General features: G+C 37.0%; 1 protein-coding gene across 3 annotated transcripts in view; it reads right to left on the reverse strand.

Moving 5' to 3' along the window:
- Positions 1-2,179: 2,179 nt before the first annotated feature.
- TMEM68 (transmembrane protein 68) overlaps positions 2,180-25,771 on the reverse strand; it is a 34,282-nt gene continuing 10,690 nt past the window's right edge. For all 3 annotated transcript variants that reach the window (XM_061171610.1, XM_061171609.1, XM_061171611.1), the window contains 5 exons: positions 19,902-20,069; positions 17,025-17,218; positions 11,915-11,975; positions 9,712-9,851; positions 2,180-3,578 (listed from right to left, as the gene is read on the reverse strand). In XM_061171610.1, the coding sequence (XP_061027593.1) occupies positions 3,474-3,578; positions 9,712-9,851; positions 11,915-11,975; positions 17,025-17,218; positions 19,902-20,069 (668 nt within the window). In that variant the 3' untranslated portion in view covers positions 2,180-3,473. The remainder of the gene's footprint in view (positions 3,579-9,711; positions 9,852-11,914; positions 11,976-17,024; positions 17,219-19,901; positions 20,070-25,771) is intronic.

Here is a 25,771-nt window from a genome sequence, read left to right on the forward strand (position 1 = left end):
GATGCTAAAACTAGTGGGTGAAAGTTTGATGAGGAACAGATATTTACATATTCTCTCCATAAACTTATTCATTACGAAGGAAATAATAACTTTACAGGGAAGAAACCTGGTGGGCGCCACTTTAACCAAGTGATCAAGTTACTACGATTACTAATGACACAAACCAACATTCTATGCCTCCTGATATGACCCACTGGAAAGAGCACAGCATCATTTATGTAGCATTTCTGGAATAATGCATGACCTGAATCAAATCATGACGGAATGTCAGGGAAAAACAGATTGAAGAGGTGGCTACAGAACAGATAGTCTGTCTTCTCCAAAAATGTCAGTATCATTAAAGACAAAGTAGGGCTGGGGAATCATTCCAGATTAAAGGTGACTAAAGACATAGGAAAACTAAATGCAGTGTGTGGTCCTGCTATGAACCGTGCATCAGGAGGAGAAACTGATGCAAAGGATATTATTGAGACAACTGGTGAAATTTGAATCCGGTCATTAGATCAGATAATACTATTATCTCAATGATAAATTTCCTGATTTTGATCATTGCTCTGTGGTGCCGTAAATGGACGGCCACATAGGAAGGGGCATGGTATCTGCATTTACTATCAGACGATTCAGGAGAAAACTTTATAGATATATATGTGGGGAGGGAGGAAAGAGAGGACAGAGAGAAAGAGAGAGAGAGAGAGAGAGAGAGGGAGGGAGAGAGAGCGTGTGAAGATAATAAAACAAACGTGCCATAACAGTTGGGGAATCTGGGTGAAAGTATATGAAGTACTGTGCACAATAATTGCAACTTTTTGGTAGATTTGAAATTGTTTCAAAATGAAAGTTTTTTTGAAAGGGTATGAAAGATTTCCCATAAAAGTGGGCCAAGTTCATGCTTCTGGAGGGAGTCCCTGGCTTTCATCAGGTTCTGACTTGAGGACACATGTTTCAAAAAGGGTGAAAAACACCCCCTCCTTGAAAACCACAATTTGAAAAGATATGCACTTCCCAGTGTTCACTGCAGCACCATTTACAATAAGAAATGGAAGCGACCTAAGTGTCCATCAGCAGATGAATGGATAAAGAAGATGTGGTACATATACACAATGGAATATTACTCAGCCATAAAAAAAAGGATGAAATAATGCCATTTGCGCAACATGGATGGACCTAGAGGTTATCATACTAAGTGAAGTAAGTCAAACAGAGAAAGACAAATATCATATAATACCACTTATATGTGGAATCTAAAAGACTGATACAAATGAATTTATGTACAAAACAGAAACAGACTCACAGACATAGAAAACAAATGTATGGTTACCAAAGGGGAAAGGTTGGGGGGAGGGATAAATTAGGAGGTTGGGATTAAAATATACACACTACAATATGTAAAATAGACAATCAACAAGGACCTACTGTAGAGCACAGGGAACTCTACTCAGTACTCTGTAATGACCTGTATGGGAAAAGCATCTAAAAAAGAGTGGCTATATGTATACGTATAACTGATTCACTTTGCTGTACACCTGAAACTAACACAACATTGTAAACCAACTATACTCCAATATAAAACAAAAAAATTTTTAAGTGTAAGACAAAATGGTAAACTAAAACCAAAACAAAACAAAAACAAAAAAACCCCCGACACTTCCTCCTTTCTATTATTATTTGTCTCTATATTTAGTCACATTCCCTCATTCTTCTAAATGGCATTTAAATTCAAATAGCAAAGATAGAGATCTTGCATCAAACAAGACAGAAAGCCTTCCTGTTAATCTGAGTATCAAAGAAGAAAAAAAGGTTTTAAGTAAAGCAGTAAAACTTAAATACTGTGAAAAATAATGGCTTTTGCTACATTAGCAATGAATGTCGTTCTTTCTACAGTTTTAAAAACCCAATAGTTGCCAAAAAATATTATTCTCGTTCATATTATGATCATTTATTTCTTCATTCCGGAAATATTTATCAATTTTAAACAAACACTGCTCACTGCTAGAGAGGGAAAAAAAGCTGCAAAATATCATTAGTTGACTCTTTTCTTTGAAATTGGAATTGAAATATATTTATTACATTGGAAAGTCAGGTTTATTCATTGGGGCTGAGATTGATGAATATGATTGTAGGTGAGAAATACATAAATAGTAAAACAGAAAAATCAGTTTAAAATAAGAAAATGTCACATATGTAATCTACAAGAATATGAACTTCAGTTCAGCTTTCCTTTATTTTTATGCTGCTTAATTTTATATACATTACACGTATCATACATACATACTTGTTATACAAAAATTTATACAAAAATCCAAGTAATTTAATATCTTAACAAGGGAGAGGGACATACTGCATTTGACTTCTGGTACTATTGTGTTTAAATACTTTTAAATTCAGATTTCAAGGAGACAACAAATCGAAAGCCATTAATTTTTCAGAAAGACTTATGTTCACATAAATTCATTATTCAAGTATATTTTTATTGAAACAATAAACCATCTGACTGGTTGCAAAGTCAAGCTGAATAAGCCATGATGTTGAGCAAAAGCAGAGCTTTCTCTCTGTGCTTTCATCAGCCTAGGATCAGCTTCTAACATATGAGATGCAGGGCACAACTGTGATTTCTAACCTGACACTATTAAATGCCATATCATAGGGCTGACAATGCACAGCACACCCTGTACGGCTTGTCTACAGAGTCTCATTAAAAATATAATACTAGAAAGAATAATAACAATGATTAGAAATTTTACTTTCCCTAATTTCTTTTTACTCAATTTGAAAAACAGCACATCTTTTTCATTGTCCTTGGCAACTTGACATCATACCTGAAGGAATAATTTAAACATCCTATGGACAAAATATATATATAAACTTCTAAAAGATCTTGGTATTGTTTAATTAATTCAGTTATAATTTCAGTTCTGCAGTTATCGATCAGCAAATATAAAGAATTTAAAACAATATTCCTCACCAAAATATTAGCATGTTTTAAAAAATTGAATTGTTGAGGCATAAAAACATTATGTGATTTGCCCAAGGTCATGAAAGGAATGAGGGGCAGAGGAAAGAGCATTTTTTTTCCTAACTGAAGTGTCTGTACTAAACCTTAGGTTATGCCACCTTGCAAAACTAGCTCAGTGCAAGAGATACAGAAACTAGATGCATTATTTAGGAATGTTTGTTTAACCTCCATTGCTGTTATTAATAAACTTAACTTTAGGAATCTATGTTTATGATACATTATTAGGAAATTATAAAAAGAACCATGATCATTTTCTGAATAATTAGGCATGTAATGAGTTATTGTTTAAATCTGACACAATGGATTGCAGAAACAAAATTGACAATACAATGTTAAACAAGTTCAGTGAAAGATGCTTATTAACATGATTTTTTAAAAACTACTAATTATAGAACCCACGAAATTTTGAAGACAGTCCTACAGACACAAACATATTAATATAAATGTATTAAAGAGTCTTCTAGTTGATCTTTTGTTTGTTATGAAAACGTTCTAGCAAAGCACTCATAACGTTTCCGGGTATTCTTTGGTGCTTATCAATCAAAGCTTGAACAGCATCCTTCGTCTATCAAGAAAACAAAAGAAAAGCCCTTATTCTTTTAGTTCTCAATGTAGATATTTCGTTAGTAAGGATTTTAATATACTATTACTTATAAGAAGTCTTCCCTAACTTAGCACCCATCGCTCCTCAAAATAAATGATTTCCTTCTCAGCACGCCCATAGCATATTTCTTTTTTTTTTTTAATGTAATACTGTTTATTTAACTTCAAAAACCTTTCAGCATTCTAAACATACAAAAAAATAACAGAACGTTGCAAATTGTGTTTAGTACAGCAGGTTCTTGAACTTTCATTGATGCAGTGGCTCTTCCCTGTGCATAGCATATTTCTTATACTTACTCTATTACACTTGAATTACAGATACTGTCTGCATGGCAACTTTCTACACCAGGTTGTAAGCTCCTTAAAATACATCTTAGCATTTCTCCAGCATTGAGCACAGCAATGCCTTGCACATAATAAACACTAAAAAGAACTGAAGGGAAAAAAATCAGAAGAAAAATGTAGTAGGAGATTTTCTGGTAGGCAAATGGAAGTTTTCACTCCTTTTCACCCGTTAATAAACTTTTATGTATTTGTCTTTCATCACCATACACACCAATCACATTAGGCAATGCGATAGGAAAAAGTGAGGAAAACTACAAACGAGCAGATATGCTTTAGTCCTTTACCCCAATTTCTAGATAGTTTAATAGGAATTTAAATTAAGTCATAGCAATGGAAAAGTCAATTAGTATATATCAAGAAATCTTCTAAAACTATTTGTTCCCATTAAATTCATGACAAATTTCAACAATTTTTACTTGTTTTTAATTTATTTTATTGAAGTATAGTTGATTTACAATAACAATTTTTACTTTAAATCAGTTTGTGGCTCTCGAAAAAAAATTTTATGCACGCACATAGTGCAGGCAGGCATGCCCGTACTTTCAGATGCTAACCTTTTATTAAGCCTTCTTTGTACAAATCTTGGACCTTCATTTATTTTTAAATATAATTAAGAAACCCTAGCCCAAAGACGTATTTTAAAAATATGCCTCTCGGGCTTCCCTGGTGGCGCAGTGGTTGAGAATCTGCCTGCTAATGCAGGGGACACGGGTTCGAGCCCTGGTCTGGGAAGGTCCCACATGCCGCGGAGCGACTAAGCCCGTGAGCCACAACTACTGAGCCCGCGCGTCTGGAGCCTGTGCTCCGCAGCAAGAGAGGCCGCGATAGTGAGAGGCCCGTGCACCGCGATGAAGAGTGGCCCCCGCTTGCCACAACTAGAGAAAGCCCTCGCACAGAAACGAAGACCCAACATAGCAATCAATCAATCAATCAATCAATCAATAAATCTTTAAAAAAAAATATGCCTCTCTAATGCACAAGTTTTCACATCTGTGAGATGAGAAGGATTTCATACACTTATGATAAGGATTACATGAAACTGAAGCCACGTCTTCAGGCACTTAGCACAGCGACTGACACACAGGTTGTGTTCTGTGCCGTATATTTTTAAAATTTTATTCATTCACTCAGAAAATACTAGATGCTTTGGAAGCTATAACGTTAGTGAAACAAGTCTCTAATCTCAAGGAGCTCATAATAAGCATAATCAGGGACAAAGTAGTTAAAATGTAAGCTCATTTGTGAGCTGTATCATCTGAGATGTGAAAAGAGCACATCTGAAGTTCATCGGTGGCCGGTGACCAGGGAAGTTTGCGTGAACGGGGTACTGTTTGGTCTGGGTCTCCCCAGGCCTGTAAGATGTCAGTAACAGTGAAGAAAGGAGCAGGAGGGAAAAGACCACAAGAAAACAGTTAAGCGATGGCGAGCCGGCATTTCGGGTATGTGTTCATTTGCTGGGCAGTATAAGGCTTTAAAGGTAGGTTTCAATTAAATCATGAAGGGAGTTAAATACCAAGTGAAAAAGTGGAGACTTTGTTTAGTATGAACTGATGAATCAAGGAAGAACTTTTGGGTGGAGAAATATGAGGTCTGTGCATTAAGAAAATACAGCTCTCTCAAAGATCACTAATGACCCCCTTTTGTCACTAAATCCCACGGACATTCTTTTCATCTGACGTGACCTCTTAGTCACCATTGATCCTGCTTCTGGAACTCACAATCCTGGAGGAAAAGCTAGGTTTTCAGGACGCTCCCTTTCAACCGCCTTTTGCAGATTTACACTCCCCAAATCAAGCACTGACTTATTCCTCCAAGGCTCACTAAGCTTTCCACAGCGTTAATTACCATCCATTTGCTGACGACTCCCAGATTTGTATCTCCAGCGGTCCAGCCTCGGATAGGAATGTTCAATATGACTTCCCTTGAATGTTTTAGAGGCACCTCAAACTCAACATGCTTAATTTAGACTGAACTAACAATCTTTCACCCCACCCCATCCTTTGTCCTTTCCTGAGTTCACGCCCTATTTCAGCAAATGGCCATGAATCCAGCCCAGTAACCAAAACCTGGGAATCATCCTTAACAAATCCTGCCTCTCAGTCATTGAGAATAAGAATCCATTGGTGGCATCTGTTAGCTCACCTCCCAGTACCACTCAAATCTACCCACTTCTCCCCATCTTCCTTCCACCTTAATAGGACATGTATATTACATATACCTGTACATATAAATAAATCCATACTTAACGTATATGTGGATGTGTGTATGCAGAATGCAGAGAGCGAGGCAAAGAGACAGATGGAAACAGAACAGATTTCTTTAAGACTGAGAGAACTTAAGGAAGTATCCCAAGTGCCCTCTTCAGCGTGAGTACAGTGTATTTTAATTTAGATTTAGACAGTGTCTACAAAATGAATCTTCTCCACAATCAAATGCCTGAACAGTCTAGCTCCCATTTCTTAAATGAGGTTTCATTTCTACATTAATTTAGATGCTAGTAATTTCGAATTTGCGATAATCCAGGGATCATCCTGCTACAGTTTATGGTTATATTGTAAACAATGAAGATTGGAAATTCATGCAATGTATCCACAAAAGGAAAATTTCAAGTATTCTTTATTTCAAGTTTACTTTAGTTCAACAATGACAACTTACCATCAAAAATATGGATATGGCAACTATACATTTAAGGAAATTCCCTCAAGAAATTTTACTAAACTATGCTTTAGTAGACAACTTCTGTTACTTTAAATACTGATAATAAAGTACATAAAGTAACTGGAGACAATAACTGAGGTATTTCAATGATTCAGGAAGGCCCCTTCTTTTTACTAGTTTGAATTGGTAAATATATAAATATATATTTTAACATCTAAAATATCTAACTCTACCAGTGCCATGAATATATTTCTCACTCATATGAAAAACCCTCATATGAAAAATCAAGTCCCGGGAATTTAATGATCAGTTATATATTTTCCTTAACTGAGAAAAATAAGGGAACAGGATTCATTTAATTTTAGACCTGGACGAAACCTCTGAGATATCTATTTTAATTTCCCCATTCTACAGTTGAGGACACTGAGACTCAGGGAGGAACATACCATTTATCCAACATGACTCTGCTGCCTGGTGGGAGAGCTAGGATTAGGACTCAGATCCCTAAACTTCCAGGCCAGTTTCTTTTCCCCTCTCTCTCCCTTACCTTGTATCTTAACCATAAAAACGGACGGTATTTGTAAAAAAGTATTCCTAACTCGCTCTGACCCAATTAAATCCTAATAGTTAGGCGGGAAAAACCTTTTTAAAGAACAAAACAGAATTCAGCTCTATGCTGAAGGAGAACGCATTTGTCAGGGCGCAGCAGAGATGTGGTATAGGAACAATAAAGCGTGTGGCCAGAAGCAACACGACAGGGTGAGGTCTGAGCCCTGGTGTCACCTGAAGTCACCACAGCGAGGCGTCACCTGAGGATGGGAGAAGTGCTGTGCGCAGAGCCTGCCCGGACCCGGGAAACCAGTGTGGGAGGGGTTTCCTTTCAGGAAAAGGATTGCTACGCGCTCTGAGTTAACTCACTTAACCAGTTAATAGAATAACTAAGAGGAGGCACGTTTTCTAAGAATGAAGTTCACAGACAAGGAACGTAACGTATCATTAATGCTGCCTTTGTCAAGCTTCCTACGTACCAGCTGCTCGACCTGGACAGTCTTATCTGACGTGACATTCTAGCTGCCTCAGCTGGGCATCCTTTCCTAAGTGCCAGACCTTGCTGAGCCCTGGGTATCACAGTTGCTTGTCTGCTCTGCCTCTTCTGGGCCATCCCTGTGGAAAGGATCCAGTCCTGCCCCGTTAACGCCCAGTGTGGCTGTGTGCCTGCCTTGGCCAGGGTCACTGGGGGTGAATGGCTACTTCCAATGGCTTCTCCTAACGGAACTGTTCTTAGTAAACAAAATCCCTAGTTCGATATTTACGGGCCGAAAAATAGAGCTCCCACTTACTTTTCCAGTTTCATCTCAACCAAATGCTCGCTACCCACTCTGCTAGTGATTCCCCCAGTTTATTCCAGAGCTGTTATTAGCTGCTATTCCAGGAAGAACCAGGAGCTGGTTTTGGTCAGATGAGACTGGGCAATGCTCTTTGAAACAAAGTTAAATAAACCTCTTTATTGCGGGGCTTCTTAGAACCTTTAAGATGTTCACATGCTTTGCAAAATTCCTGAAGGCGAATTCATTAGGCACCCTTCCCAACTTCACTGTCCTAGTCGCATCAGGCTGCTCTACACTGTTGGTGTGTGCAGTCAACTTTCCTACCACCGTTTCTTTGTTGGAACTCTTCCCTCCTGCCCCAAGTCCGCATGTCCAAGTCCCGTCCGTCTTTCAAGACCTACCACAAATGCCCTCAATTCTAGGAAGCGTTTCCTATTTTTTCCCTCACAAAGCAGTCTCTTTCCCTTTTGAGCTTCTCCTGGTCTCACTCAAACTCAGCCTCCCTACTGCTTCTAGTGATCTTTCTAAAAGCAAACCTATTACATCAGTCATCTGCTTTCAGTAGCTACCCCTGGCTTTGAAGAAACAAAATCAAGGATGCGCCTTCGTGGTCCAGACACTCCTATGTTTCCAGCCTCATTGTCTATACTCTCTATCCCTTTAGCTAGCCCAGACCACCCTCAACTCCCTGAAGACTTTACGCCAGTTCGTGCTGCCATCCTTTCATACGCTGTTTCCTCTACCTCTCTACTCTTCATCCAGCGAATCCCTTTTTGCTCTTCAAAACTGAATTCAAGCATCACTTCCTTCAAGGAGGCGTCCCTGGTTTAATTTAGATGCCTTTCCTTTGTGTTTCCATAATACCCTAAAACAGCGGTTCTCAACCAGGGGAGATTTTGTCTCCCAAGGGATAATGGCAACGTCTAGAGATGTTTTTTTATTGTCACGGTGAGTGAGGGATAGCGACGAGATGCTACCAGCATCTAGTGAGTAAACACCCTACGGTGCATAGGACAACCGCACAACAAAATACCAGTAGTGCCCAGGTTGAGAAATCGTGCCGCAAGCACACCATTGTGCTAACACATCACCTTAAAAGCATCGATTCAGTTATTTACCTGCCACACTGGGCCATAAGTTCCTAGAATAACAGCAGTAGCCAGCAGTCATGGAACACTTACTAGATGGCAGACACTGCTCTCCGTGATGGATGTCATCAATCGCATGTGACCCTCAGGGGTAACTCTGTGAGTGGGCTCTGCTCTCTCTCCTGCTCCCCTGCCCGAGCAAACAAACAGTGGCACTAGAACAATCCGACTTCGCAACCCACACTCTTAAACACGATTCCATTTTCCTCCCAAGGTATTTCTACCGGACAAAAGCAATTTCTTTTCATGGAGGTCAAAGCTTTCTTCTTCTGAATATCACTTAACGAAACCTTTTAATTAACGGTGCCAAGAACTTTAACCTCAACACAATTGGCATTTTAGAAAGAACGGCTCTTTGTTGGGGGCGGGGCGGATGTCCTGTGCACTACAGAATGTTTACCAGCATCCCCGGCCTCTACCCACTGGACGCCAACAGCACGACCACCTCCCGAGTCTCGTCCGTGGTGACAATAAAAATGTCTCCAGACGTTGCCAGATGTCCCCTGGGGGAAGAATCACCACTGATCCAGAACATGCTTGTAGAATTAATTAATTTTTAAAATAAAACCTGAAAGTACAAATATGTCCTAAAACTAAGAAAGAAAGAATAATTTACCTTTTCAGCTAGTTCTTCTGCTGTGATCTTTGGATCGTATGGAATGGGGTCACCTAAATAGGTGCGTAACTTCACTGGAAAACCTCCGTACATTGGCGCAAACGGATAGCGGAACTTCTCATACAGCCACCTAAATAACCCTGTTTTAAAGAAAGCAAAATCATTTTAATTGGTTAAATATTCTGAGCATATAACTGTAAACTTTCAAATTAATTATGTAAGACTTAGAGGATGGAGGCAAACAGGATCACCTCCTGGCAATTAATATAATATTTTTTTAAAAGATGAGCTTTTCATTGATCGTAGCGAATGTACCACACTAATGCAAGATGTGAATAACAGAAGAAACTGGGGAGCGGTGAGGTTTGTGGGTACTCTCTATGCCTTCTACTCAATTTTTCTGTAAACCTAAAAATGCCCCAAAAAATAAGGTCTATTAATTAGGGGGGAAAGATGAGTTTTTAAAAATATAAGAATTTAAAAAGGCAAACTAATTACTATTATTGCAAAACACAGCGTAAAGATTGCAACAAAAAGCTAGAAGCTAAAAAGTCTAGAGACTCACAAATACGTGACTTACACAAACAAAAGAAAAAATGAAAGCATAAAATAAATTCAAGTAAACATGAGACTAAAATGCACCAATAAACTAAGTAAAGACTAAAAACATTACTGTAAACTAGGAAAAAGAATTATTAATGCTAATGACGAACCATGAAGTTTAGCAAGATTAAAAGTGGTAGTAATGTAACATAAACTGATGGAGTAAGTTTTAAAAAAATATCCAAAAAATGACAAGCAACATGGAATACATAATTAAGAATTGTACTGAAAGTTTAAAACACTTCATATACGGAAACACAGAGTATACCATAAGACCCAAAGTAATACTCAAAAAAATATACCACTACACACCAACTTTTGAGATATTCAACTTTTAAAGTAAAAAAAGCAGTCAAAAAGAATTTTAAAACCACTTTACAATTAAAGAAATAAAATTAGGAATAATTTCTGGTATGCAACTTAAATTCTAAAGAAATGATCTGAGAGAAAATTAGAAGGATTTATTACACAACAAAAGTTAAACATCACATCAATCTGCCTTTCCATTTCAAATTTGAAGAAAAAGAACTAAAAAAAACATAATGGAATATCAACAATATACCAACACAGACATAAAAGGAACAACAGAAGTTTATTAAGGTTTTCAGGATGGGATTTGTATGTGGATAGGAACACTAACAATATAGCACTAGGGATATAAAACATAATCAATCAAATATAATATATAAACCATAGGGTACAAAGCAAACTATAAAATTTTTAAAAAAAAGAGACTTTGCAAAGAGAAAGCACATCGAATTGTTATCACTCTTATAGCTAGGTTCAAAGCTTATTTTGTTATCTATAAATTAAAGGTAGGCAAAAAGAACTTTTCAATGTAAATCTATCATGGTTCAAAAAAAAAACAAGAAGTAACCTAAATAAATTAAAGCAAATGATATCTCCTTAGGTTGTTAATCTTAATTCAATATTTTCTTGTCTAAGAACCTACTGTATAGCACAGGGAACTCTACTCAACACTCTGTAATGACCTATATGGGAAAAGAATCTAAAAAAGAGTGGCTATGTGTATATGTATAACTGATTCACCTTGCTGTACACCTGAAACTAACACAACATTGTAAAATCAACTATACTCCAATAGAAATTAATTTTTAAAAATTTAAAAAAGAGATTTATACAAACATATATATATACTTTTTTCAAGATAAATAGACTTTCAAATTCTGTCCCCCCCTCCCCAATTTTTTTTATTGCCATCCATTTTTAAAGCTGTCACTTCTTCAGGAATGAGTTAGGAAGATAGTCTTTATTTACAAATAAGTACATTTGTTTTAAACCTCAACAACATGGTTTAACACAGTAAATTAGAAAATTCACTCTGTAATTTTAAAAAGCTCATGATAAATAAACTTCAGTATATATGTGAGACTCTTAACAAAAATCTAACATCTAGAACCACCGTTACTTAGAACCAGTTATCATTTAGATTTTAAAGAGAAAAACATCTAAATAGTATATGCATTTTCTAAAGTAATAATTCAAAGTTTCCCTGTAGTGTTCAAAAGCCCAAATACTTAAAATATTACATTCTAAATATTACATTACAATTAGAAAAATCATATGAATCAGAACTTACTTGTTCCGCCGAGGGATCTAAATCCTTCTCGAATATTTTGTGTAAACATAGGAATAATGGGCTAAAGAGAGAATTTGAATTAAAAAGTAAATACATTAATCCATTTGATGTCTCTAATGCAAACTTTTGAGGGCCTGTTTAAGTTACAAAACCAAGGCATTTTAAAAATAAAGGTATACTGTTATCACCAGTGTGATTTATCAGACTAAAATTAACATGATCATTTGTAAAAAAATATAAATTGGAAACACTACCTTCTAGTGGTAATATATAATATTTCATTTACCAACTTTCCTATCATTCCATATGAACTCTTGAAACTCAAAATTAAGATTAAAGTGATCATTAAGTAAAATGAACATGATAATTAAATTGGTTTCAGTGGGCTACTGAAGAAAAAGTTTCAAGACAGAAATTCTCTCTATGGAGAAACTTACATATATTCAAATGACAAGTTTTAGCAAGATGCTGTCATGGAATTAGTGAAACACCATTTTTTTGTGAGCTTATTAAATCTAATAATGTTCAACATCAATGAAAAGTAAGTATAATACTCCGCACCAAAAAAAAAAAAAAAAAGGAAAAACATATACATAAAAGAACTCTTTCTATCATTATTTTGGAGGATATCTGCTCAAAAGTTCATGGTTTTTATTTTTCCATGAATATTAGTGATTAAATATGATTTTTAAAAAGTGGAGACCTTATCTAAATGTCATGAAACAATGGATTAAGTAGCAAAGGATCATGTAAGGAAGTTATGCCACGGTGAAACTGAAGTAGATAAAAAATTGAATAAAACACTTTAAAAGGTACACAAAATATACTGAATTAAATGACGTTTTAGAATAGACAAAATTGGAAGGGGGGGGCGAGGATCACTTCACTTACAGTCTACTATCAGCATTTGTTAATACAGAATTACCTGCCTGAGTGAGCAGGGTTTGAAACATTTAAATAAGCTGACATTTAAAAAGCCATTCCTTTTCAGCTTTGGAAAGCAGTAAAATCTGGTGGACTAAAGGAAAGAGACTACAGGCACAGCTTTCTTCATAAAACTTACTCCCTCTCAATCACCTAACTGATCATTTATTTATTCTCTCTCTCCCCTCACTAGAAGGAAGACCCCCCATAGCAGACTTGGTTTCGTTCACTGCTGGAAACACCTAGAACAGTGCCTGGAATAAAGCAGGTACTAAAAGACAGTGTGACAGGTGAACTAAAGAAGGAATGAATCAACAGGACAGAGAGAAAATGCTTCTAAGGAATTAGCTTGTATTCTCTGAATACAAAGGGTAGGAAACAGGCAGCAGCAATTTTAAAACCAGAAAAGCCGGGTAAAGAAAAAGCAGTCCGATGAATAATTTAAAATCTGATGGAGTTAATTCACAAAGCTAACACCTAAGACAAAGTAGACTGACTCTTTTGTAAAAAAAATTCAGATTATGATTTTTCTAAAACCACCACTAGTTTTGTAGAATAAAGTGATGGTTGGAATCCTAATGTTTTAAATACTTCTATAATGTCTTTAGAGTTGAGAACTTAAGACGCCCAAGAAGGAACAGAAAGCTTTCAGCTTATATATACACCACTTTGCCTTCTCTGACCAATGCTGCTAGATTTTCGTCTACTGACTGGCATGAACCCCGAAGTTAGTATTGAAGGATGCACTTTATAAAGACTCTTCAGGTATATGTATCATCCTTTAAATGGCTAACTCTCCAGAAGCTGGGCATTTCTAGAAGATACTAAACAGGAGAAGGCTCACCCTATAAACTCAGTATTCCAGGCTATACCCTGGTTTCTAAATTTACATTCCAGTTTGCAGCCTTACAGCTGCAAGCATTACCTTATTACAATTTCATACTGTAGTTCGTTCCTTTGTTTGTGTACACTTTGTATAACAAGGTAGTTGCATAAGTAACCTAGAATCAAATTGCTTACATGTATACATGTATCTCTGTACATGTATGTACACGTGTGTGAAGAGGTAGAGAATGTGTATTTTGTTAAAACTATTCTTGGGGAATAGAGTGTGGCCTTGGAGTCTTAACTTTGCCACAAAAATTTAAGTGGGAACCATTGGACAGGTCACTAAACCTGTTTCTTCATGTATGAAATGACAATAATAATAATTATCCCATCTCAAGGTTTTTATAGATTGAGATAATACATATAAACAATTTTATTGAAACGAATGCTATTTTCTTTTATATCTGTTATTTGTTTTCCAATTAGACTAAATGGGCTCATTTTTCTCCCAAATTATTTAGCTATGAAATTACCTAAAAATTCTTAACAAAGTCAGAATTCTCAGGAATTCACAAAATAAGAGTGAATTAGATTATATCAAAAAGCCTGTAACTTTCAGACGAGGCTTAAATATTTTCTGCCAATATTTTGTGAATTTCCGTTGATGACCTAGATTGTTTTCACTTGAATTTCCATTCCTTTGTTTCAATTTAAATGTGGTTAGTCTTGTAACAACAGTCGTAACTTTTTATTCAAAGTTTATGATAATTCTGTGAGACCTAAGAAGGGCTTTTTCAAATAAGCTGCTGGTGCCATTTACAACTGTATCCACATGTGACTGAAAGGCTTCCCTCGCGGATCTGCAAGGCCCTCTAATCTTGGGGTCGGCGGACGCATTGTGAAGTGTACCAGCGGCCTGCGGTCCTGAACTGTAAGCTCTGCTTCTGACTTGCTGTGTGACAGGGTCCCTCCATCCTTTCATCTCTGTGTGCCTGAGTTTCCTCATCTGTAACATTGGAATAATTACATATGTCACCTACTTACTGTACAGGGGTACCAACATAAAGCCTTTAAAAGTGCTAAGAAAGGTTAGGGTGGTACAAGATTTATCAGTGATACAGTGCTATTTTGTAAATCAGCAATGTTAAAGATTTTTGTTTATTAACTTGTAAAAGGCTGTTTATTAAATTTTCTCAAGTTTTGTATAAAAAACCTTAAATTATCTAGGTTATCGGGGTTTTTTTTGGCTGTGTTGGGTCTTCGTTGCTGCGCACGGGCTTTCTCTAGTTGCAGCGAGCGGGGGCTACTCTTCGTTGCGGTGCGTGGGCTTCTCATTGCGTGGCTTCTCTTGTTGTGGAGCATGGGCTCTAGGCACATGGGCTTCAGTAGTTGTGGTACGTGGGCCCAGCAGTTATGGCTCACGGGCTCTAGAACGCAGGCTCAGCAGTTGTGGCGCACGTGCTTAGTTGTTCCGCGGCATGTGGGATCTTCCCGGACCAGGGCTAGAACCCGTGTCCCCTGCATTGGCAGGTGGATTCTTAACCACTGTGCTACCAGGGAAGCCCTATCTAGGTTATCTTAATTAATTATCTAGAAACTCAGGGATTGATAAAAGGGCTTCTTTCTCTATATAACTTTTTTCTTTCAGGACTTCTTCCAGGCAATGGTCCTTAAAACTGTAACTTAAGGATGAGAAATTAGAATTCCATGATCAATCTGTGTGATTCCAAATCTAGTTTTGTCACTTTTATCTTAAACCTTGGAAGAAATAATTCTCTCAAAATACAAACCTGAAAATTGAACCATCTTTAAGTTTTTAGCTGTTATCATTGCTTTAATGTACATTTACGCTGATTATCCTTAATTTCTGAACAACTGTGCATATATCATCTTATATTCTACATTATTCATAAAGTCTAAGGTTTTGTTTTCTACCTTAGTACATAAGACTTTTTGGAAAATAAAATGGGCTATAAATTAATGTTCTGTATCATTAATACTATTAACATAGACGAATTCAAAAGACTCCTTTCTTGTAGTGATTAAAAAATCAATGCAACAAATACAGAGAGCCTACTAAGTGCTAGTCATTGTACTAGGAACTCAGAATATAAAAAATGGCTTTGCCTTAAGGGAGTTTATAATCTACTATAGGACAGTAGTGTTTAAATTTTTATGTTGTCCATTATTAAACACTTGGACAAGTACATTAACTTATACCAAGATCACATTGTTAAAGCACTATAGCAATAACTTACTTTAGGAATTACATATACAAATATGTACAGTAGAGAATAGAGCTCAATGTATTTTATTTTATTGTAACTCTGCAATTAAAAAATAAAGGGAAAATGTCCATTCTTCTTCAAATGTTGCTTTTGGGTTAGAAGGAGTCATCCATAATCCTTTCCTTTTTAATCAAAAGTCTGTATCTGCAAGATGAACAGGCAAGCTAAGGGTGCAGACTGGTGTCTATATGACAGCAGTGGAAACACATACACAAAAAACAGAAATGTGAAAGTATTAGCAGCTGTCTCTAACTAATTGGCCTGGAAAAAGAAAACCACCTTGTCAAGTGTTATGATTTCTTTTTCTGATAGACAATCTAAAATGAAAACAAACAGAAAACAAAGAAGAAACATTCCATAAGTAATAAATGTTTCATAGGATAAAGTACAATACAGAGACCAAAACGCTTGGATATACTTTCCAAAGCAAAAGAAAAGAACAAGATGGCATTCAGATTTTCCAGTTTACTAAGTAGAATAATTACAGTGAATCCCAGAGGAACACTTAATTTTATTGACAAATTCGTTCTTTTAAAAAGATCTAAATTACACCAATATCTCTTTCTCATCTTTATTCATACTATTAGAGAGCTGATCACATTTCCTGATGAAAAATGGTAGAAACCATATATTATTTGAGCTCTATTGTTATATAAATTGGTCACAGATACAAGAATTATAATGAAACCAACCAATAGCCATCACTGAAACATGCCAACTCATTTGAACCAAAGGATTAAAATACACAGGGTTGGATTGATTATACTTATGAAAAAAAGTATAACTGAAGGAATACAAAAAATTTCATAAATCTGATTAAAAGAAGCTGGATTTTGAAGCATCAAATAAAGCTTTGCTAGATATTTGCAAATTTCCAGATTGAATTTTTTTTATAAAGATGGCTTCCATTCACAAGGAATATTTCTCTATTGTTATCTTAGAGTTACAGACACTAATTTTTAAAGTAGTGCAATGACAGTATCTAAATTCTGATATACTCTTAAGCTATTTAAGCATTTATTTTAAAGTAGACGTAGCTTTCCTTGAATAATCAGTTTTATACAACTCACCACTTTTGCATCAATTGCAACCTGAGCGAAGCCTTTACGATTACCCCACACGATGTTGTAGGTCTCGTCGCTAATCAGGGCTTCTCGAACGCCACCTGGTGAGATAGCTAACAAGTGACCACTCCGCAGAATTTCAACACATTTTTCTCTTGGTCCATGTATAGCACAAAATACATCAAGTAATAAACTAAACCCTGTAAGAAACATTAGTATGAAGATATATCTTAAGTACTTCTTGTCCAATTCTTCAAGAGCAAAAATCTTCACAACCTACCTAATGTACTATCTATACTTAAATCAGTAAATTCTTTTTTTTACTTTTTTTTAAACCACCAACAACTCTTAAGGTTAACATAAGATTAATATTGCTGGTAAATTAATAGCTATGTCTTGTTGATTACTTCCTCAGTGATCACCTACTACTCTGGCTACATATTCAAATTCTTAATTAAAACTCATGGGACTTCCCTGGTGGTCCAGTGGTTAAGACTCCATGCTTCCACTGCAGGGGGCACAGGTTCGATCCCTTGTCGGGAAAAGATCCCACATGCCATGCTGTGTGGCGGCCAAAAAAAAAAAAAAACACCTGGGAAAATAGGGATTCTTATCCCCATTTTACAGATGAGGAAATTTGACTCAGAGAGGTAAGAAGCTTGCTCCAAGTCACACACCTAGCAAAGGGCAGGGCAGAGATTCTGGTCCAGGTATATCTAGTCCAAAGCTCCTTCCACTGCATCGCATGGCCAAACACTGTCTACAGTATTTATTAGAGCAATCAGAAAGGACATCCCATCAGCAATCACACATCTAATCTTCCATTAACCCTATAAGAAAGAGAATCACTCAAGAGAATGTGAGTCTGACTGGTCTAGCCCTACCAAAATTGGCAAGCCACAGTTAAATCTATTGAAATTAAAAGTTACATACTGCTAATTCCACAATAAAAATTTTTTTAAATCAACAATAATAGCAATAATAGCAATATCATTAAGAGTTTTTAATAAAGCGAGTGGTTGGCTCAGGAACAATTAATTCCAGTCTCAATATTACACAGTTTTTCAAATTACAACCATTTATGGATGAAAGAAATAATCCTATCAGTAATTAAATATTTTAACCAAATCCTAAACTGGAAATTTAGAGGACTGATATTTGTATACATTATCCCTTGAGACTGGGAAATATGGGGATGGATAGTGACAACTGTGCAGAATAACCAAACTTCTCGTAGGTTTAAGGATCTGAAGCAAGATAATATTATTGAGAAGAAATAATTCTCATCCTATACTATGTTAAAAGTTCACTGATTTCACTAGATGTATTCTCATGATAAATGAATAAACAGGGGAGGTTTAATAAATTACAAGATCATAAAGATCATAAAGGGGGAAATTTTTAAGTCAAATGCTAAATAAAAATATTCACGTTTATTATTTATAAAAAGAAAAAAATGGAAGCAACCTAATGTTCCATAAGAGAAAGCTAGTTAAGTAAATATTTTAGTCATATATTTAAAATGTTATTTATAAAACATGGGAAAATGTTAATGCTACATTAAATTTAAAAAAAAAGAACAAAACAGTTTGCATCACGTGAAGATGTGCAAATTAAAAATGAAGCAAAATAGGGCTTCCCTGATGGCGCAGTGGTTGAGAATCTGCCTGCCAATGAAGGGGACACGGGTTCGAGCCCTGGTCTGGGAAGATCCCACATGCCACGGAGCAACTAGGCCCGTGAGCCACAACTACTGAGCCTGCGCATCTGGAGCCTGTGCTCCGCAACAAGAGAGGCTGCGATAGTGAGAGGCCCGCATACCGCGATGAAGAGTGGCTCCCGCAACTAGAGAAAGCCCTTGCACAGAAACGAAGACCCAACACAGCCAAAAATAAATAAATTTTTTTAAAAAATGAAGCAAAATAAATCAAAATGATAACTGGATATATGTTAGGGGGCTAAGACCATATAATGATGTTTTTCTTTCCTCTAGTTTCCAAGCTTATTATAAAGTGATCATATTACTGTCTAAAGAAATACCTTTTATAGCCAATTTAGTTTATACACAAAGTACAAATGGCTTTCTAGTGACACAAGGATGCTGGAAACATTAACCATGTCTATGAAAGGCACTAAGAGAACTGTTATTTCATTCACTGTCTGGTGTTTATCTGGTTGATGGTTGGCTTTTGCTTTTACAATTCCAGAGAACATACTATAAACTTTCTTGGCTTGTTTCTGGTGACTTCGTGACAGAAGAAAATAAGATTTAATCTTAATGAGTTTACTTTAGAATTATTTTTTTTTAAACTCTTATCATGTTTGAAACCATTCAGTTTATTAATCTTTTTTAAAAGGTACGAAGCCTTTGTGAACATGAATATTAAAAAAAATGTAGTCCTCAATCTGAAGAGTTATAATTCTACCAAGCAAATCAAGTATGATAAGAGACATAATAGGCTCTTTAGGTTAGGATTTCTGAGGCAATATTATATGATTATATAAAGACAAAATATATCCTGGCTAATTTTTTTTAACTTTGATTTGCTATCAAACTGACAGTAATCAAACACTAATTACTATAAAATTAAACTCCCAAATCAATATCTCATGGAAAAATTCACCATATGAAAAATCCACTACCTTCTATACCAAAATATAAATTGTTTGGCAAAAGTTACAATTTCTTTTAGGATTTAACTTCAAAAAATAATGACTACCTGTTAATAGAGAAAGAAATTAGATAACATTTTTGGCCATAATGTTTTTATATTTAGATATATTACCTAAAACAGGTACTAATCTCAAAGACATACAGACTGTCACATAATTTGATCATGTCAATTAAACATTTTTATATCACCAGCTACAGTGAAAGTTTACCTGGAATTTTAAAAACAAAGTGATCAGCTACTACTCGGCAAGTTCTGCCTTTATGGATAAAAATTTTAGCCATGAAGTAGTAAAAATCGATGGGAATAGCTCCATGATAAAAAATGATCAGTGCTGGTCCTTCTTCTGGTATTTTTTCCATTCCATGAACTTCATAACCTGTTAGAAAGACAAAATACAGATACTTAAAATGTATTTAATATTAGTTTATTTATACTAAAGGACGGTTACTAACTCAGACACTCAGTCTTTCTTTCAGGAGCGCAAGCCCCCGTTTCCATCCACTTTCCCCTTCCCTCCCTCCCTGAATATATCGGTCCTACAGCGGTTGGGTGGGCCGGCGCACAGTAGGTGCCTGGGTGGAGCGTGGCCTGCGGTGGGTGCTGGAGCCCAGGCAGGGCGAGGAGGGCATCCGTACAGGGTGGCCCGGGGTGGCGAGTCAAAGCCCAAACGGTCACGAGAGCACCCACACAGGAGAAGAGCCTAGAAAGGGTGCTGGGGCCTGGGTGGGCAAAGGAGGGGAGCCACGTGGCACGAGGATGGGGGTCAGAGCCCAAGTGGAGCAGGGTGGTATCCCTGAGTGGCAGGGGATAGTGGCAGCGATGGGAGATTGATTACACCCAGGGGGGCTGATCAAATCAGTTTACATATGAAGGATAATGTCAGACTGGTTTCTCACTGTTGGAGAAGGTTAACAGTCGCAAATTCAGAAAAGGAGAAAACTACAATCAACTCTGCAGCCATAAGAGAACCTCACTCCCACCCTAAGAAGCAGAAAAAGCAGCCCGTTAGAAAGCTGAGGTCGCTCTCTCACCCGGGTGGGAGGGAGGGCAGGTGCCACAAAAGTGGGAGAGAAGAAAACAACCAAAATGTTAACAAACACTTCAAGACCGAATGTGGGCGAGCGCTAGGTGTAGGATCCCCGGGAACCCAGAGACAAACAAGAGTCTGCACCCACTCCCCTGCCTCACGCAGGCCTCAGCGCGTGTGCACAAGAAAACCAGGGGCAGGGCAGGCCAGAGACCCACGAGAGACCCTGCTAAAGATTCAGAGAACAAAATCCCCCTCGCTTCCCGGAAGCTTCTCTTGTAAAAGCAAAACCTGGCCCAGGGAGAAGCGCAGGAAAGCCTTCCGCCGCTTCTAAGAACCAGTACTTGCCAAAGGTATGTGACACGGGCAGGGACAGAGTTCCACTGCCCCCCTCCTCTACTACTGAAGGAATAAACTACTTGGTAATATTTCAAATGGGCTCAAGAGAATGTTTTTAAAAACTAAATTTAATGATATTTCAAGATTCTGTATGTGTCTATTCTTTTAACATTTCTTCCCAATTACCGAATTCTAATTCAAATAATTCAATTTACTTAGAACAGTCACTGAAGTTGTCTGACGTTATCCAAAGGATCGATTGTCCCATCAGATAAATTTTCTAAGAAATAAAGAATACTTCTTTCAGGGATTCTATACAGAATATTCCTGAGGTTCTCTCTTGTTTTCCAGAATACCTTTTTTTAAAAAAAAGAATTGAGAAATAATTGTTACTTAATACCAAATCACCTGGTTGAAAGTAGAAAAATTCAATGAATCAATTCATTATTGACAAAAACTAGAGTTTACCATCGTGCCACTAAATATTAAGCCCCAATATTCAACTATGTCACTCATAAAGCGTGGATGTGGTCATACCGCCCCTCGCTATAAAAGCACCAGCAGATAATCACTCTGGTCAATGTCAAGGCCTTTTAGGTCCCAATTACCGATCAAGTGATGTCAGATTCTTTCGGTGTCACGTGGACTCAGGGCGCCTCCCTCCTCTGTGCTGCTCACGTGACCGCCTCTAAAAGAGCACTTCCTGTCCCATGTTTCCCTGTCGAGCAAAAGCAGAAATCCTGGGGCACGTTCCCTGCTCCTCCCTCAGGCTCTGTATTCCCCTGGTCACCAGCTTCTGTACCTTTTACCTCCAAAAACTCTTAAACCTATCAATCACTCCCTCTTCCCAATGTTGGTTTTGAAGTGCGGCCCCGTCCTCTCCTGCCTACAGAACCCCAGTCCTGGGGGTCTGATGGGCAACACCAGCTCAGAGAACGCAATCAGGGACGCAGCTATCGCCACCGTCCGTCCGTCCATCCGCTGTCCAGGGACGCGGAGCCTCCGTATGCACACTTTATGCACATTTCGAGTGGTCTGGGCCCCTTCAGTGAAAACAGCCCTACTCTGTGACGATTGTGGTTCTCTTATTTGATGCCAAGAGATGCGCATTTATTTACCTCCCCTGCTCTGTCCCCTGAGCCTAAGCACTCTCCAGATTCTTTGGCTTCCCGCGTAGCTTCGCCCACAGGGAGAGGATCTGAAGGTCACGGGGAGCTCAGGTAGCCTCATCTCCATAGCAATTATTTATTATGTAAATGAGTTACTGCCTACTGGCTTTAGACATCAGCATCATGAATCCAGACAAGGATAATCTTCTCCTAAGAGATAGATCCTTTCTAAATTTGTCACCAAAAATCCATTTTTAAGGCTATACACCTACACACTATGGTAAAATAACAATACCATCCTTTTGAGTCTTCCTCAGGAAAGCACACAGAGGCAAACTACCTACAAAATAAAGTCAAACTCCTGAGCATAGCATTCAAGAGCCTTTAAAGCCTAATTTCAGTCTACTTTTCCAGGTTCATCCTTCCGCATACGTCTCACCCATGAATGATTCATCTTCTGGTCCTGAATACACCCTGCATTTTATTCAGTACTGGGGTGTGTGCATGTTTTAACACAGGTAGTTTCCTATTAGGACTATAGTAATGAATCTCAGTTTTTCCATTCAGCAACATATCTTGGACATCTACTTGATATACACATGTAGTGATTTTTTTTAATGATTTTTTTAATGGCTATAAAGTATTCCATAACAAATTCCTATCACAGTACATTTAGCCATTTTCCTATTTAGGGACAACTGGATTGTTTCCAATTTTTCAAATATTGGTTGCAGTGAACCTTCATTTACATGCATCCTTGTGCACTGAATGTGTGAATTTATCACTAGACTGGATTCTAAGACGGGCAACTGTTGATCATATGGTACGCCCATTTTAAATTATAACAGAAACTACCAAATCATCCTCCTGACTGGCCACACTACAGTACTTTCTCACATGCACTGAGTGAGAGTTCCCATCTCCACGTTCTCATCCTTTAATGTCAACAAACTTTAATTATTTGCCAATCTTTTGAGTAAAAATGCTATCTCAGTGCAGTTTTAATTTGCACTTTCCTAATTACTAGTGGGCTTATGAATCTGTTATAATTATTGGCATTTATATTTAGACCATTTTTAGACCACATGCTTAGACCACTTTTAAGTTGGATTTCTTTTCTTACTAATTTATTATTTTCTAAGCTATGTTGTAAATGACTTGTGGTGATCTGCCCCATCTTTTGATGTGTCTTTTAGTTCTGTCTTTTTTGAACAGTTTTTGTTTTTTTGCATCTTCTTTAAGACCTTCCGTACTTGGAGATCATCAAATATTTTCCTATATCTTTTCCTGCTGATCTGGAATACCACTTTTATCATTTACTATATTCACGCTTCTGACTTTTTAATCTGTTTGATCTGTTTGTGATGATCCTTTCCCTGTACCAATGCCGTAATTTTAATCATTATAAATGTTAATGGTTTTGATATGATAGGGGAAAACTTCCTCTTTTGTTTTTTCAAATTTGTCTTGGTTATTCTTGTTTGCCCTTTTATATGAATTTTAGACATTGATAAAGTGTTAGAAGTCTACTGAATTGGTAAAGGAACTGGGAGTGTGGGCTGTAGAGCAACATCTCTACTACGCTGAGACTCTCCATCCACTTCACCTTTTTTGAATTCCATTTGTAAAGTATACAGTTTCTCCATAAAGTTTTTACATGTTTTTTTGTTAGATTTAGTCTCAAATAGCATTTTTCCTTTCCATTTTAAAAATGATTATTGGTGGTATATGAGTAGTTACTAATTTTTTGTTTATCATATGCCTATTTCCCTTGCTAACTAATCTTATTAGTACTGATAAGTGGATTCACTTGGTTCTTTCAGGCATCTCTTCTTTTCTCATCTCTATACTTATTTCTAGGAGCTCCAGGACAATGTTAAATAGTAGTGGTGAGAGCCTCCTTGTCCTGGTGCCTGCTTATGGGACTCACTTTAATACTTCTCCACTTCTCCAATGTGGATCATCTTTGTTGAAGATTTCTGGTACATTCCCTTTATTGAAGTAGTACCTTTCAGTCTTCACTTCCTAAGATTTTTTTTTTATCATAACTATTGAATTTTATAAAACTACATTCTATGAGAATGACCTGCAAATCTCCTTTTTGTGTTCTCCTTAGTTTCGATAGCAAAGTTCTGCTAGCTTTGCAAAATAAACTGTGTTGCTCCACATTTTTTCCTACCCTCTCAAACACAGATGGGCGTTATCTGTTCCTTAAAAGTTTAGTATAACTTGTGGGCTCTCAGCCCTTTGTGAAGGGAGGAGGGTACAGACTTTGACCACTGTTCCAATTTATTTCACGTTTACTGGTCTGTTTCTCTCTCCTTCTTGAACCAATTTTGATCATTTCTCTTTTCCTGCAAAACTGTCTATTTAATTTTTAAACAAAATGGTGTGAAATAGTTACTCAATTTCTTTCCCACTCATTCTTCAAAGCCTTGTTCAAAAGTTACTTTCTCCATGAATAGTGCTTTCACTTTTGTCCCATAGAAACAAGAATGAACATTTATTGAGCATTCACCTGCCAGGCACTGTATTGGATACATAATAACTATCTCATTTGGTCCTCACAGAATCCCTGCACTGATGAGGAAACCCAAGTAAGAAAAGCCCATGTAACTTACTTGAGGTCACACAGTGGTACGGCCAGGACGTAAGCCCACATGCATCTGACTCCACGACCTGTGCCCTTCCCCACACCACACCTCCTACTAGAGGTGCACCCGTGCTAACCTGCACCTGTGATTTTCAAATGCTGATTGCCATCACTCATTGAGTTATGCAATCACTTTAGTCAGTTATAGTCAGCATTTTTCTTTTTAAATAAGAGAGAGTAGAATAGAAAATAGAGCAGATCGCATGAAGAGAGTATATACACTTTTGATGAAATAGTATATACCTGTAATGTATATACTGGGTGGCAAAATGCATTTCTTGCTAGCAATAAGAATCAAAACTTTGATAGCCTAAAAATATACCTTGAAAATACGAGGAACCTTGAACATAGTAGGTGTGTGAAGTTGAACTTAACAGTGACCAAGAGGCAAGTGATGTATTTTAGTGCTTTCCAAATTATTGGAGAAAGATGCTCTGTACTGATGATAGCTAACATTTGTTGAACTTTTATTATGTAATAAAAATTATTCTAAGTACTTTACATCAAGGCCCAGTGAATCCTTACAACAACCCATTTTACAGAAGAGGGAAATGAAGTCCAGAAAAGTTAAGTATCTTGTTTGAAGAGAAGGGTTATTTACATAGTCTTAAAGGAGTTCTCCCAAGACATTTATCAATTACAAAGTAAAAAATAGCAACTTTGTGGTGGAGAAACCTGACAGACACCTCCTTAACCACATGATCAAAGTCACCATCACCAATAATAAAACATGTCAACATCATGAACCTCGGATACAATGTGCTGAGAAGGACCCACCATCAGAGGGATTCTTATCAAAAATGTACAACTTCAATCAATTTATGGAAAACATCAGATCTAAATTAAGAGACAGTCTACAAAATCACTGAGCAGTACTCTTCAGAAGTCTGAAGGTCATAAAAGACTAAAACACCATCAGAGATTGGAGGAGATGTGACAACTAAATGCAG

The sequence above is a fragment of the Eubalaena glacialis genome, chromosome 17, assembly GCF_028564815.1.
Source record: "Eubalaena glacialis isolate mEubGla1 chromosome 17, mEubGla1.1.hap2.+ XY, whole genome shotgun sequence".
NCBI lineage: Eukaryota > Metazoa > Chordata > Mammalia > Artiodactyla > Balaenidae > Eubalaena > Eubalaena glacialis.